Source organism: Aquila chrysaetos, chromosome 5 (assembly GCF_900496995.4).
Source record: "Aquila chrysaetos chrysaetos chromosome 5, bAquChr1.4, whole genome shotgun sequence".
Taxonomy (NCBI): domain Eukaryota; kingdom Metazoa; phylum Chordata; class Aves; order Accipitriformes; family Accipitridae; genus Aquila; species Aquila chrysaetos.
In genome coordinates this window covers 24236460-24253536 of record NC_044008.1, presented here as the reverse complement: position 1 = coordinate 24253536, position 17077 = coordinate 24236460, and the positions used below count along the sequence as shown (strand labels likewise).

Genomic DNA, 17077 nt, shown 5'->3' with positions numbered 1-17077 from the left:
TTGCACCTTTAGCATAGTAAATGGTGATAGGAAAAGAGTGTCCTTCAAGATGGAGTATCATATGGATGTATGCCAGAATAACAGCATTACACACTGCTGCCTGGTGCAAGCCCCTTACCCACGCCCCTATTAAAAACAATTAAAAAAGCCCCTCTGGTAATACACATCCCGCCGATGACTGATCATATTTGTCATCTGAAACATTGCTTCAGAGGGGCTTTGAGTTTCTTAAGGGGTCATCTGTAGACAGAAGAAAAAAGAAATAAAGTCTGCACTTAAATCTGTCCCATCAGCAGATTTCAATGTTCAGTTTTGCCACTTTTAGTCACAAAATTCAAGCAGCATTCTAAACTGCCGTCATTTAGAGAATTCCTTTCAGTGAAGTAACACCTCCATAATTCAAAGCTACCTGATAGTCAGTCTTCAAAATTAGAGTTAAACACGGACTCAATTATAAAGGTATAGCTTGTACTTCACAAAACTGTATTTTTTTAACAGTAGTTGTCCACAGGCTGTACACACACAGGAGAAGGTACAGAACAAATTTATGCTCAAAGCTTTGCATGTAATAGAACAGTTCTGAGACCAAAAAAAAAAAAAAAAAATCATTTTTTCCTCTCTGGCACATATTTCCATATTAAGCATATTTCCTCCTAGTTTCCTTGCAAAAATCCAAATTAAAACAAGTTATCTCCTAAAAGTAGATTTATTCCTAGACTTTCAATTTGTTTGGTTTATGCAGACAAATTGTAATATTGGAGCAGTTTTATGGACCTACCGCTGTATGCATGTGTTGGAGTTGTAGCAGAAAACAAGAAGGAAAAACACATTGGAGCACCATTTTGGGGTGAAGTCCACCCATAGCTTTACCACAAATATGAACTCATTAATTATAGCATAGTTCTGCTCTACATTTTTCAAGCACTTTGGATCTGGTAATCCTTCATCAGATGGATGTTTCAACAAACCATAGTTCTCACTGGGAATTTCATGTATAGGAAACACTGTGAACAGCAGCTGCAGCAAACTGTCTCATAAAGACTCTCTATTACCACTTCTTGCCTTTGCTACTGTCCTCTGAAACTGTTCTTTCCCTCTCTCTCCTTCTTCTGCTGAACGTCCTTGTTTCCAATTCTTAATATTCACTGCTCAGTACACTTGGAATAATGCTTATTTGAAGTAAATTCTTATTTGAAATTTTTTCTCTCCTCTACTGAAGAAAATTTTCCGCAGTGCTCCCATTCCATCTGAAGAACTTGAACATACATATTTGCTTAATTTTTTCACAATTCCATTTCTATAGTTGGCCTTGCGCCTTATTGCAGTGCCCCAGTTCCTGCTGCTCAGTAGCCAAAGGATTAGTATTAAGCAAAGCACTTCAAAGTCTTGACTGTAAATCTCTGGATCCCGTAACAGCAAAAGCTGATTGCGAAAGTTCAGTCACCACTGAACAGCAGGTCACCTGTCAGGAATGCCTCCTTGTTTCTGCAATATATGTTATTTATTTACATTCTATCTTTCCAATTGAAGTTTCAAGAGAGTGCGAGACATCCAAGAGCTTAAATTCAACTGACTTTGGAGAGACTTCCAATCTTAAATTTTTAAACCCCCTTAAAACAAGGACTTCAAGGAGCCCAATCATACAGGCACCCCCGAAAACACTATTCCACATTGTTTTCTGTTTTGTTTTTTTTCCCCTGAAAACTCTCTTTTTTTAAATTACAATTTTACCACTTTTATGCACTTACTTGTGTAATTGGGGGTGGGTGGGCAGGTGGGTTCATGTTCCTTTATTGTTCTTTTATAGTTTTATTATTTCCCCTCACAGCTCCTCCTTTACCATCAGATATTCTTTGCCCTTGCCCATGGTGATGTTGCTGTGTGCTATGTATACTTCACATTCCATACATATTTGCCATTTAGCCCACATTTCTAGTAAAAAGCTGATGTTTTGATGCAGTTACCTGTATGCTCGGATGTATGTGGATGGAGGAAGATGAGACACCAGGATGACATGCCTGGAGTTTTCACTGGATCTGAGTACCAGTGTTAACCTGATCTACTGTTGGTTCAACTTTTGAGTGTTTTAAATACTTACGATCTATGTCAGTAATTTTTTTAAACTATTAAAATAGACATTTAACCTTTTATTAATGTTTTAGAAATTTAAATCACATACCTGGTCAAGAAACTGACCAAGGGAAATGTGACTTTTCTTTCTATTATGGAGGTTGCTAGTAATGGCTAAATGCCATTGATGCCTGAGATGCTCAGCTTTCAGAAACTGGAGCCTGTTGGTGCTGTAAGTTCAGGACACAGCAACCTCAAGATTTCCATCCATCAGTCAGCTACTCACAGGCCTCACCGTTGACCAGGACAAGTAACTAAAGGTCTGAGTCCCATCTCAGTGACTTCCATTGCTCCATAAAGGCTACCAATGAGACACACACATTTTCAACTGTCTGTGCATTAATTCCTTTCTGTACGGTGATCTTTAGTATTGCCAAACACATAATTTTAAATTACCAATTAAATTATTTCTATGAATTGTATTTAGAAAGAGAATTAAACATGTACTTTTCAATCCAACAAACTATACAAACATTCATTTGAAACATTTTGTTGGATAAAGGCTATTGATGACAAATTTTTCAGAGTCTTATGAACTAGGAACTAGAAGTCAAGTACAAGAAAAACTGTATTTGGAAAAATCTTTATTAAACATTTTAATACAATATTCAATAATAAAAAAATCAAGTGATGCATATGCAGAGTTTTCTGGCAGGGATCTCAGACAAGAGATGTAGTGAAATTGATTTATTTTACACCAAAGTTCAAAACAAATTCTTATTACTTTACAAAGACTTAATTTAGAAAAAATGTGCAATATCAATATCTGAGTTAACAAAAATCTAAAAATAAAAACATTCTATTCCAATGTTTTCATACACTATTTACAAGAAAAGCAAAAAAGATTGCCTTCAATTTAACCCCTAGCTTCTGAAATCCTCTGGATATGGCCAGTGTCTGAAGTTCTGTAATATTAATTTAACAACTTTGTACAACTATTTTTTGTTTATGCATTTATTCACAGATTCAGGCAAGCTTTCATAAGCCAGTACTGCTCTTTAGTAAACTGCTTGTTCAATTCCAAAGTTGATTTTTTTCATACTATTTAAAGGAAATATCCACTAAGCACTTTTAATGTTGGTTCTCCCTATACACCAATCAATAAAGAACATCTCCTGGTTTATGACAGATAAACCCAGTATAATTTTTTTAGAGTACCAGAAAATTATCAGAAGATATTTAGATGAAATTTTAAATGACAAATTGCATAATCTACTTAACAGCCCTGAAAAATGAATAAATAAAATGTCATCTACTATCAAAATAATAATCTATTTACAAGTATTCCATCTTGCTTCTGAACTCCCTTAAAAAACAGCTGTTGTAAATATTAAGTAATTTTGCTCTGATGGAAAGCATTTGATTTGTCGGGGATTTCTACATTAATTATCCTCGGAGAAATGTCCTGAATTTGTCCTACAGACTTCTGAATGCAAAGTAAAACCACTGAGTAATTTTTCTACTCCAGCAGTATTTTGAAGTCATGATATCACTAGATTAGTTCTGTATCTTTAAATTTAGTCATACAATCTATGTAAGACAGAAACAGCAGATCTGGGCAGTGTAATCTGACAGTAAATTTAGCCAGATACATGAGAGCCTTAGAAAAAACAGACCCAGCTAATAAGCGTGCTAACAACTTTGGTACCCAATAGAGCCACCTTAAAAATCATTACGACCTAGCGAATGTCAATACTCATTTTACAATTTTACACTACCTTACTTTCATGGTTTGACTTTAATTTTAGTGATAAACATTACATGGTCGCATGCATAAGTCCATCAAAATCTACAGTACTGGTACACATAGCAGTTACCTTGGTATGATTAACAGGAAGAGTTCTGTCTAAATGTACCTATAAGTGCAAAATCAAAGAAGTCTCTAAAAATGGACAACAACCCTGTTAAACTGGCTGAGAACAGCAACATATGCTTGCACAAAGTAGTCTGAGAGAAAGTTTACTGAAGAGCTCCTTTTCCGTATCTGCTGAGATCATTTAACACAGAAATGAACAAAGCAGCATCATTCTGACTATATTTTCTGAGTAAAACTCACCAGTTTAGAGTAACCTCATCATTGCCTTTCTGAAGGACAGATGGATACCAGATTGCTTCCATCAGCCTGAGCCAAGCAGGCTCCAGTGAAAAGCTTAGCACCTCCATTTGCACTCAGATCGTAAGGCTGTACGCCAGGAAAGTAGTAAATACATCAAAGCATAATTGCCATTCACATTAATATACAAACTAAAACTTCATACGTACAGGTCGAATTCCTAAGAAAGGAACAAAGATTTTTTTTATACAGTCTCTGATTCCCCCAAATCGTATATATACTGGATTACTTCCTATTAGCAACACATCACTATACAACATCTTCAGCAACTGTAGTGTCAAAAATTTGGTAATAAACTTGGTGTTTCATCGCATCTCTGACATTATAGGACTTGATGAAGCATTCCAGCCATGGCAAGTCATCTACAAACAAAACCCAAATTACTGTTTAATTCTAATTTCTAACTTTTATAGAAGAGAAACATAACTTGAGCAGGATCTTACCTAGGATATCTAAATGTATACAACAGTTAATGGGAAGAAAAATAAATTACTAGTTTTAAAATTCCAATTTGTATCTCAAAATTTCCCGCAGCATCTGAAATGGTGTTCAGTGACAATCTTTCAAGCCTCGCCCTCCTCACCCCAGCACCCCTCCCAAAACACCTGGTACCAGTAGTTGTACCAAGTATAGCACATATAAAGACTTTCCAATAATAAAAACTTATCTCCATGTGTCTCAACGAGACAATTTCATGGGTCTCAAAGGGAACAACCTTTACAATAGGGCCACTTTTTGTAGGCATGGTCAAGACTCCAAGTGTGGTTGTGGTGGTCACTGACAGCCATGTACTTAGAGGGAGTACACTGCAGAGGTCAGAGCTGTGGCAGAGACATATAGCTACCTTGGACGTGTGTAGTTTAGGCAGAGCTACTTCCTGCCACAACAGAACTACTGCACAAAAACCTCTGTGACTGGATTTGGATTAAGGTTTTGCTCAATTTTCATGGATGTTTCCTGTAGCAAGGGATGCTCTAAATCAGCATGTGCATTCAAAAGTAGAATCTCACCCAAAGCATGTGCCAGAAGCTGAACTCCCTTTCAGTTTTCCCTAACGTACTGTGACATTCAGTACGAGGGTGTTCTGGTTAACTTCCATATGAATACATATGACATGTTAGTGCTTGCATAGTCATGACTGTATTCACACATCACTGCATGCTACATGAGAATTTACTGAACTATTACTTTTCTTTCTCAAAAGGGAGTTCTACTATTACAGAAATGTATCAAAACAAATTAATTGGAACTCTCCTTACAGACTCCTGCATTTCTCTGTTCTGAGTTTTGCCCATGCATAAGTTGAATTCTAAGACTTTGCATGTGCAATGGCAGATTGAAAGACCCTTTCCTTTCCCACCCCCCCTTTTAAAATAATAGCAATCTGACCTAATTTTCTTCCTGGAGGACAGAGCATATTCATGGTCATCTGCATCTTTTGCTGAAGAAAATTATTAGTTAAGATTTCAGAGGCAGGAATTTGGAAAAAATTTTCCTGGAAGAGAACAGAAAAATATGAGGCACTGGAAAAGGGGTAAGAAATCATCAGCCGGAACCCTGACTGCATGTTCTTTTATCATTTAAGGAACTTAAAATTATCCAGATAGGCAACACAACAGAAGAACAATACTATTTCTAAAACTGTTCAGATACAGAAGAAAACCAAAGCTGTCTGAAAAAATTAATAGTCTGTATTTCAGTACCCCTGAGTATTCAGGGACTACAGCCACCCAGAAAGCACACATGTAGGTCTGTATACATAACTGGCAGATATTCCTCATAAACCTCCGTAACCAGACAATGTTATAGCCAGAAAGGATGGTCAGTCCTCCTCAACAGTCCCTCGCTACAGTGAGCAGAACATTTTGAGAGGAACAAAGTCACTTGAAAACAAGGGGGCACTGCAACCTGGCTTCATAGAAGTGGAACTCCCTTAGTTTGAGTTTCATTTTTTGATAGTTTTAGAAACTATGGAGAAAGGCTTATACTGTGGGATACATTTCTGAATGAAGGAGCAAAATAAAGAATGGAACACTGAAACATTAAGTAAACCTTTTCTGTGTATTTTTAAACCATATACAGTAAGCATGACTGACAAAACTCCCATTTTATTCTTTCCAAGTTTGTTACCTGATTTTGTACCTCTAACGGCTCATCATCTTACACCTTGTCAAAGTGAGCTAAAGCTTCTGATAGCTATTTCTCCTTTTTGTTAAAAGATAAAAATACAGAATAATCTGCCTTTGTATAATTTTTGTCTGATACATTTAATGGAAGTGATCAGAAGTTAGCAGATAATCCAGCAGCAAAATTGACAGAGATAACTACTTTTTCCTCTCACTCTTACAATTCCTCTTCTGACTATAGAACTTTTCAATCTTTTCCTTCAATGACTTTTCCTATAAAGAGGAGAGGAAAGAAAAGAACTGAGAGCATTCCTACAGAAGTGTGACTGGAAGCTAGTGTAAAGCTGCACTTCAAAGTAGCCCAGTTCTTTCTCAGGTGGTGCTGAAGGTCCCAAGTTAAGGCTTGGAAGGTATTGGCTTGTCTTTGAAGTACCACCAGCAGGAATGCTAGCAGCTGGCACTTCAGAAGAAATTGTGGGGTTTTTTTCTGCAGCTAAGCTGTAGTACTGAGCAGTATCTGATAAGAATCTGAGCTACCACGAAGTAGAGATTTTTGGAATTCTGCATCAAGAGATGGTTTCAAATCTTTCCCCCCACCTTCTTTTTGCAGTTTAGTTTCTTGATATAAAAAAGAAAAAGGACAGTAGAAGGAAAAGGTGACTAGCTGAAATGGGGATTGCAGCCTTTGACCTCCTTTGCTGCTAATACACCATGTATTTTAAGAAAACACACTTACATTTTTTCCAATATTGTTTTTACTTACAGTCTTAAAATTAAACACGGAAGAGTACTCCCTTCAAAGTCCCACTCAAAGTCATTAAGTACAATGGTGGAAAATATATACACATTATATACAATTGCTGTGGGGGAAAAAAAATTCCCACTGAATTGTTTCTCTGTCCCATTTTGGACAAAGTTATAACTCTGAAGTGCCACTACACTGACTATTTTCCACTGGGGTAAACAGATTACTCTGAACGTGTATTGTGAGATCCTGATATTCCCAGCCATGAACCGCTGGAATAAGAAAACACACAAATGCACTTATAGAAGGAAAAAAGGTACAATGTAATACTAATGTATTTTAGATAATAATTCTATTCTTTACCAAGTTCTTCTCACTTTGTTATTATTTTCTCTTTTCAAAACGATTGACATACCATCTCAAAATTTAGGACAGTAATTAAAATGGGTGTGTGTAAGTGTGTGTAAAAAAACAAAACAAAACCAAAAAAAACCCCCAAAGGTAAAACAAAAGGAAAAAACCCATGAAGTACATAGCAACAGATATTTCTACTGCACGCAAAAATAAATGTAAAGGAGTAAATTCACTAAGGAGGATACTAGACTTATACAATTCATATTCAGCCCTAAATTGGAGATGTAGGAAGCAATGACCAGCTCTTGTCAGCCAGAAATCCTCCACCTTCCGCATCACAAAAAATTCTTACTCAAAGCATCTTTGTGCATTAAACTGCTAATCTAATAATAAAGCTTATGAATTAGAGTAAAAAGGAAAAAAATAAAAAAAAATCCCTGAAGAGTAATTGGTAGTTTACTGTCAAAATAGGAGATGTCCAAAGTGGATTCCGCAGGTGATTGTCCAAAGTCTGGTGATTTTGAGAATTTTCAGTAGTGACATGCTTTATGGAATAGCAAATAGGCCCACTATGTTTACAGACAAAACCAAGCTGGGGGAACTGCAAGTATACAGGAGTAAAGAATTAGAATTAATTTTTGACAAACTTGAAGGCCAGTAGGACAAAAAAAAAAAAAAACAAACCCCAAAAAACCCCAAAACAAAAACCAACGAACACCCCCCCCCCCCCCCCCCCACTTTCCACCAGATACATGTATAAAATACTGCTTTTAAGCAGACCAAATCAACAGCTCAAAGAATGAGGAATAATTTCTTAAAGCTCAGGTTCTACTCAGAGATGAAGGGATTATACCATGAATCAGTAACCAAGAAATTAAGTGATCCCCATACTGGTTTATACATATAGAAGCATTATCTGGCAATGCCTCGTGCTAGGGTACTGTTTTAGCACTTTAAGGAAGATGTGGGCCACCTGGGAAGAATCCAGAAGAACAACAGTGAGGATGGTCAGAGTTTTCAAAGAACTCTGATATGGAAGAAAAAACTCTGATATGAAAAAAACTCTTATATGGAAGAAGATAGAATGAACAGGTTTTTTTTAGCCTTCAGAAGGTAAAATCATTATACAGTATGTAGTGACAGGAAAACCATCCATTCTTCAGTGTCTCAGGTAGCAGGAATGGTCTTAAGTTGCTTCAGAGAAAACTGAAGATAGGTTAATTCTAAGGTTACCAAAGTAGTTGAATAAACTGCTTCTGAAATCAAAGATAAATATCTGCATAGCTATAGTTGAGTCCTGCCTAGGTTCAGGGGAAGGAAGGCATCTTCTACCTCACGGTCGTATGAAAACAAAAATCAAGAGTTAGTGAATGGATAGATTCTACTGAGAGTTGAAAAAAAGAGGTAATAAGATTTTGAACTAATCCAGAAGCTACCTGCCTAAATCCTGAAACGTTCCCATCATTCACACAGCATTCAGGCTGCCACAATTTAACATTGCCAATAAAAGAGAAATTCAGCCATGGAAATATATAGAAAACTATGGAAATACCAAATATCTATCTATAAGCTTCAGTTTTGTCTTTATGCTTTCATATTCTGTACTCTGATATTTGATTGAAAAATTACTAAAAATTACATTCTGTGCATCTTCATTGATGGACAGTATTAATAACATCACAGCACTTGTAACTGTCCCTGCAAAACACTGCAGGTAACATAGAATGAGTATTTCTATACATACATTTGCTATTTTAAAAACAAATAAAACCCAAACCCACATAATCTGTAGAGTCTACCTTCACCTGGATTTACTTACATAATCAAAAAGGTATACGTTTAGTGCTCCTGTTGCATCAACCAGTGTAAACTTCATAATAAAAACATACTGGAGCGGCACAATACCTAAAACTGGAGAAAGAAAAAATTGATCTGTTTCTTAGAGTGAATATGCAAGACAAACCATAACAACTCAAGCTCACAATATCCCTCCTTTAATAGTAACTGACTTTGAATACTGTCATTAAAAGTAAAAATTGACAGGCCAAAATATAGAGCCTCTGAATCACAAAATGTGGTTCTATTTTGACAGCACATTGCAATCTGCCTAGAAACACTTTAATAGATGAGTCTATAAAAATGCAGAAGGATTTTTAAGTACTTATTCTCATCCTAGTAAAAGAAATGCTAATACTTGCTTAGATCTTAGATCCTACACTGGTAGGATCCTCCTACTCCTGTTCTTTTATCCATGGAAGATTAAAGGAGACTTGCTCTTAATTCAGTGATAATAAGATAGAATTCCACCTGAAAACATATCTTCTGAGGAAAACAATTTGTTTCATACGATGTAGTAAAAGCTACCAGGCAAAGTCTTACTCAGAAAAACTTTGCTGGCAGTTCTGAAAATATTTCAGCTCAAGTAAATGACTATAGTAATTCTCTCACTGGCAGCAGTAACTGTTATGCTGCAAACATAAAATATCTTAAACATACAAAGTTAATGCAACTCTGCATCAGTCTCTCTGGGGTACATTACTTAAATTGGCTAGTCATTTTATGTTCAACTGATCTGATATACTTGCAGGTTATCATTTAGTCTGAAAATACAGATGATAAAATAATAATATACATAAAATAGTTTAAATGCCAGAAAGCATTTAATGAATATTGTTTTCATTTTGAGAATTAAATGTCAATCACAGGTGTTGTAACACTGCCAGTTATATATTACTTTACATTTATTTAATAGAATATAATTATGACAGTTTATTTAGGAGAACTACTGTATCACTTGAATAGTTTTTTTCTTTTATAAAGTCTTTACCAAGCTTAGATACTGCTAGATATTCCAACTTAATGTTAGAACATGAATCGATAAACTTGAAAATATTCTTTCTCCTTAATATGTTGTGAAGTTTTAAGCTCCATTTTACCTCCAGCATTTGAACATGTTGACTACATAAAGTAAAGCAAGGAACACACAAAGCATAGAACACACATATATGTTATGGTATAATTCCTTTCATTTGAATATTATTTCTTGCAGACTCTCTGGAATATGCTTAGCATTGATAAGGCTTGCAGGAGATAAAAGTCTAACTTGTACTAGTCATTAAATAGGACTCTCTTTAGTTCAGGTCAGAAAAACTTCATCTTCAAAAGGGAAAGCAAGACTAACTTCTAGGACTGCAAGCATGTACATAGTTTAAAAATGACATCTGCAGCCAAAAATTGATCACATCTGTACTATGATAGGTGTTACTAGTGACACCTATGGTAGAAGAAACTACTCAACATATAAAATCCTTTAATTCATACTGTAATGATTTCAAAAGTAAATATGTTATTTCAACTGGTAAAAGGTGAATAAATTTTACAGCTTTATACTCAAGCATAATAATAAATTACATGCTTTCTGTACAAAACTGCAACCCAGAAACCAAACTATTTCATATAAACACTTCAGAATTAAGGCACAAAAGTATTTCAGGACAATATCATGTCAGCTGACCTTGTGCTATTTCAGTTGGTTCCCATGATGGTCGTTGCTCTGCTGCAATGGAACTTAGACTCTTGATAGGCTTTGGAGTTGAACACTGCTTGCATCTAGCATTTAAAACAAGAAAGTGAGACTAACCAAACACTGATTTATTTATACTAGAAGCTTTCTGAAAAAAAAAAAAAAAAAAAAAAAAAAAAAAAAAAAAAAAAAAAAATCTGATTTCCTTAATCAGTGTGAGTGCAAAAATATTTCTATTGCTGTTTAAAATAACTATTTTACTAGACACACAAGCTTTAGACCACATCAAAACCCTTAATGCTGCTTTTGTATTGTGCCCAAGAAGAAATAAATCATTTTGGTCTGGAAAAGACCACCTCAGTGAACAGAAAGGAGGAAAACTGTACATCAAGGCTGAGAGCTGGGGCTCTTCAGCCTGGAGAAGGGAAGGCTGCAGGGAGACCTTATTGCAGCCTTTCAATATATAAAGGGGGCTTATAAGAAAGATGGAGAGAGACTTTTTACCAAGGCCCTTAATGACAGGACAAGGGACAATGGTTTTAAACTGAAAGAGGGTTGATTTAGGTTGTACAGAAGGAAGAAATTCTGTACTGTGAGGGTGGTGAGACACTGGAACAGGTTGCCCAGAGAGGCTGTGGATGTCCCCCCATTCCTGGAAGTGTCCAGGGCCAGGTTGGATGGGGCTTTGAGCAACCTGGTCTAGTGGAAGGTGTCCCTGCCCATGGCAGGGGGGTTGGACTAGATAATCTTTAAAGGTCTCTTCCAAGCCAAACCATTCTAAGATCACTACATTGCTAAACATATATTCCTATGTCACTGCTAAACATACATTCCTATGTCACTGCTAAACATATATTCCTATTCCTTCGTTGTTTAGCAATACAAACAACATTTCACTTTGTAAAACCAGGAATGAATCTGAACTTGTAGCACACTCTAAAAACACAACAGGGTTAGAGGAGAAATTTGGCTTTATCTATGTTAAAAAATACTAACTATGAGTTATTAAAACAATCTCTTTCATTACTGGTATATTTACACCAGTAATTATAAATTTTATACGTGACATAGTAAGAAAATGCTGCAAGTGGATGAAAATATTGAAAAACTGTTTTCAAAGTTGTTCTCATTTGCCTCAAGGAATAAAATTACAGAACAACTGTTTCTTCCAAATTAAGCTTCTGTGCTAGTATATTACAATTAGAACTTAAAATAGACATTTATTGTCTTTTGGAATTACATGCAAAACATGTCATAAAAATCAATTGCACTAGTTCTGCTCAAGTGATATAAAGGAGTGAAGTTACTTTTTTCCTTTAAAAAACCCACCCAAACTCCAATAAAGTAACTTAGCTATGAACTTTGTTTTTTATATGCAAGTGTGTGTGTTTATTTTTATATATATATATATATGAATATACATGCATATGCACACACGCACATAAATATTTATACGGGTATTCAAGCTCATTCCTACAGCAAAAATAACTTTGCTTTTCATTCTACTATACAGAATTTTTTTTAGACTTTGCTAAGTATAAGCTACTGATAAAAAAGTGCATGGAACAAAGCTCTGAAATGCCAACATCCTCGTGAAGTTCCTTCCTAAATATCCTGTAAACAATCATGGAATATCTTATAGAGCATTGGCTTTTACAGTACAGCCATTTAAACAGAGAACGATGTCTGAAGGCGAGTTGTGCATAGCTGGGGAAATACATGGATTATGAAGTGCAAGGGGAAATACTCTGTACTGGTGAAGATCCAGTCCCAGTAGGAATATCCATATATTGCCTTTATTTAAAAAAACTGTGGACAGCCATATCTGGAAAGGTCAAACAATATATGACAAAGAGAAAAAATTATCTGTATTTGTTTTATCAGGCCCTTATGGGAAACTTTAGGGTTCACATGAAACATGCAATATTTCTGCACAGAATTTTTTTTACTGCCTACAGGACTGAAGTAGTGCAACACAGTGCTCTGCTTGAACTTATTAGGGCTGCTGAGAGGGAGGACTCAGCTTGCATAAAGTAGACCATTATTTCTGAGCTCAGTAACTGCATGCTGCTGCTGCGCAGTACTGGGAGAACATACTGCTGCTAGCTCTCATTGAGCAGGAACATGGTATTGCATGGCATAGCACAGATACCAGACCTAGATATGTGTACCATATTCCACAGCCTTGAAACTGTGGAATTCAGAAACCCGATGAAGTCATCTCTACGGTGACTGACATCCACAAACAGGTAAAGGCACTTTACAGTGTTGTAGATCTCAATAAATGGCAAAGGCTGAGGAAAGGCTGTCCAAAATCCCTCATTTCTTCCAAACGCCAAACTTTCCCAACACCAGGAATGAGAGAGAATGAGACATGGATTGACAGCCTGAAATTATTTTCTGGGTCTCTATTTAAATATTACCTGTGTACAAAAAAAACCAGCATACATTTTTAAAGCAACATATGTTTTGGCTTTAGTCTAATGAGTAAGACCTGAAAATGGTATTTTTCTGGCCAGAAAATGGAGGATCTGGACTAAAAGAGGAAGATTTAGGCATTTTGCAGCCTGAAGAGACTCATATGTGCACTTCCATCTCTGTAGTATATTGCCCTACCCACACACCACAGGCAAGACTGAACCTGGGGTGCTGTGTAATTAAGGGCATAAGATTTATAGAGCAAGATAAAGCCCAACTGCAGTTAAGTCCTTTGATATGAGGTAGTAGTATGGCATTTCAATCCTGATCTCAGTACTGCTGATCATATTATGTATTTTGCATCAAAGAATCTTTGGGTAAGTTATCCCTTGAGCACTGCTGTTTGAATTACTGAAGAAAATGATATCTATCTATTGCTGCAACTATGAAAATATCAACAAATACTTTGAACCTACCCATAATATTTTATGTTCCCTTGTAAAAGAAAAGGAGCTGAAGGATCTAATAATACAAGATCATCTTCTGTGGATCTCACAGGAATAACACATTTAAATCTTTTTGTAAGCTTCCAGACTTCTTTTAGTGTTCCACCTATTAAGAACAGAAAAACATGTCTTTAAACTGTAATCAAGAATAAATTGAACAGCTTGCATTTCTTGGATGATTAGATGTTGATTTCAGGATCTTCAATAAAAATTGAGACCCACTATTGAAAACTGAAAAAATGGTCCATAACCTTCTCACTCTTACTCAACAACAGACCCAATAAAGAATCAAAGATAGGCATTTATCAGAGCAGATGCCTTAATAGCTATCATAGCCAGCACTGTAACCATGAGGTTGTATTTTGTTAATATCACTTTCATTTAATTTCTCCTATGATTTTATTAGCAATTTTCTTGGGGGAAAAAAAGAACAAACTGACTTTTTGTAATTGCTCCTAAGTAAGTGTTTTTTCAGCTTTTAACCAGCAGTTTATGAAAAAGTATTCAACCACATCATAATTGACATGAGGTAGGAAATGCAGAACCACCAAACTTCATGCTAATTTGAGTGCTAGTAACTTGGGGCCATGCTAGGAACACAGCAGAAATTTAATGTATTACAGCTGGAACCCTGAGATTTTCCAATTCCAGTGACAGGAAAAAGTTTTTTCAAATTTATTATAAATCACAGGATAACTTGCCTTCAGTCTCTGTACTATGGACTGCAGAATGGATTACGGAATCTTTTTGACAGTTTACCGATTCAGTGGAAATGTGGTAAATTTATTAATTTAACACACAGAGAACAGTTATTTGGAAATAGTTCAATAAATTATATGATTTAATCAGCTTGTGAACAACAATTAAAAAAAGCGAGCAAACTGTTCTAAAATAAATATATTCCACAACTGTGTTGTTTACCACTAACTATAACTAAGATGTTTCAAAGACTTTATGACAAGTAATTACAACACTGGATTCTAAAATATTTATTGCATATGTTTGTTACTTCTATTGCAGAGGTAACTAGAGAAGAAAATAAAATCAATAAAATTGCATTATTACTGGTGATGAAAAATGCACAACATGAAACCTCCTCAATGAACTTCTAATAAAAAAAAAATAAAGAAAACAGAGGCACAGATATTTGAAATTACTTCCCAAAAAGTTAGAAAACAAAGGTCCTCCAAGTACAGTCACACAGATAACACAACTCATATACATTTCAACTATTATTCAAGGGATTAACATACAAAATTCAGGGTAGTTTTACTGACATTGCTAAAAGGTCTTCAGAATTTCAGCTTTCCTGTAATATGAAGTTACATTGAGCAAATGTATTCTGGCTTCAAAGAGACTGGCATAAAACACAGAGAATTACTAGGGGCTGACAATCAGAGTGATTTCATGCACAAATAACGAGGATATGCAAGGAGCATTAATCTACTTGTTAACTGTAACATTTCACTCTTCAGTTCAACTAATCTATAGCAATGGTTATGGAATCCTCTCACTCCCTGTCGAGGGTCACATAAAATTCTGTCCATTATCCAACTACTTCCTCAATTCCAGCCCAATAGATGCCAAATACTCAAAAAGAAGTCCTTGCTTCAGCATAATGATTATGGGGAAGAATAGAGTATTGTGTGGTAGAAGAGCAAATTGCTTGTGTTTAACAAATGAGTAGAATCTAGACCATGTCTGTCTAATAAATGCCATAACGTGTTTGGCCTTTGAAGGTTGTCTGTATTTGGAAAAGAGCTGGGAAGATTTCTAGGGAGACTTCAAAATCTCCACATCCAAAAACTTAAAGATAAAAATTAAAATAGCATGTAGCTTTGGCAAGGTTCATGATCAATGTTCTCGGAAAGAAGTGCTAAAACACTGATTATGCCTTTTCCTTGTGCTCCAACATGAAGCACATATATCCACATACACACATACTGAGCTGCTGGCACTTTAATATCTGAAAAAAGATTTATCAAGTTATATTGTTCAGTTATTTTGGGAAAATAGAGTAGAACTAGATTCTCTTTTCTTTTGTTTTCACAAAGATAAGGTTAGATTGAAAAAAAAAAATAATCCAGTTTGGAACATGTCAGAAATAAAGTAGCTATCAGAACTAGTTGAATGTAAAACAAAGCAGAAAACAGAAGGGGTTTTGTCATTGACCCTTACACAAAGGACTACCTGACTTACATTTGCTTATTCATACCACTACTGGAGCACAACTGAAGACTTTGTTTTAAACTCAGAATGGTACTACATGCAATTATTTATTACTTTTATTCTATGCAAAACATTGCTTATAAGTATTCTTGCTAAATTGCTTTGTTTAAAGTTCAGTGGCTATTTCTCTTCCCTGAGGAAATCTGATAAAAACCAAACCAAACCAAAAAATCTCATGCTGTGAGAAGCTCTATTAATCTGAAACAACACTGACATCCAGAGGCTGACAAAGTTAATTGTAGGCTTGTATTATGAGAAGCCTTCCAAAACTTTTCCACTTCAATACTAAAAATAGGGGGTTTTTAGAAGACTCCGCGCTTTTTCAAATCAGAACTGAAAAATCAGTAAGCACAGCTTGAAAAAAACATTAACAAGATGTTAATTTTAGCAGAATCAACAATAAACTTATTGGTATGGTTTTAAAATAGACAGAAGCATCTTACACGACCTTCGCAGATGACATTTTTCTGTTTGCACAACAGTAACTTAAAGTTCCAGCTGAGTTTTTCTTTTCTTTGAACACGCCTTTATGATCATCACTACTTACACTGAATAAAACTTCAACATATCTTAACTTTGTAGATACTTAGAGTGGACACTGTGACATAAGCAGTGGTATATTTGCAATTTATCTTACCTTCTATCATAAGCAAAGTATCTTCAGGTTGTTGAAGCATTTCATCATGCTTGACAAAATGGATAGCTATTTTCCTTTGTTTCTGGTCTTGTGTAGTCCACATTACAGAATCATACCAGGATGTATTGTGTAATTCTGGGTTTGGGGCAGTAACAGCAGAGCCTTGTAAAATAAAGTCAAAGTCATCTCCATCTGGAACTTCTTGCCTAAAACCATTTCCAAAATGAATAAGTAAATTCCAACAGCTTCTCCTTAGGCAATGTAGCAACAAGGACAACAGTACTCCAAATAAATAT

General features: G+C 35.5%; 1 protein-coding gene across 5 annotated transcripts in view; it reads right to left on the bottom strand.

Moving 5' to 3' along the window:
• Positions 1-460: 460 nt before the first annotated feature.
• POT1 (protection of telomeres 1) overlaps positions 461-17077 on the bottom strand; it is an 86208-nt gene continuing 69591 nt past the window's right edge. For 3 of the 5 annotated variants that reach the window (XM_030015203.2, XM_030015204.2, XM_041123633.1), the window contains exons 15-20: positions 16782-16987; positions 13886-14021; positions 10983-11077; positions 9288-9379; positions 5633-5738; positions 461-4605 (exon numbers count right to left, since the gene is read on the bottom strand). In XM_030015203.2, coding sequence (XP_029871063.1) covers positions 4493-4605; positions 5633-5738; positions 9288-9379; positions 10983-11077; positions 13886-14021; positions 16782-16987 — 748 coding nt within the window. In that variant the 3' untranslated portion in view covers positions 461-4492. The remainder of the gene's footprint in view (positions 4606-5632; positions 5739-9287; positions 9380-10982; positions 11078-13885; positions 14022-16781; positions 16988-17077) is intronic. The other 2 variants (XM_030015202.2, XM_041123634.1) reach the window with 1 other exon arrangement.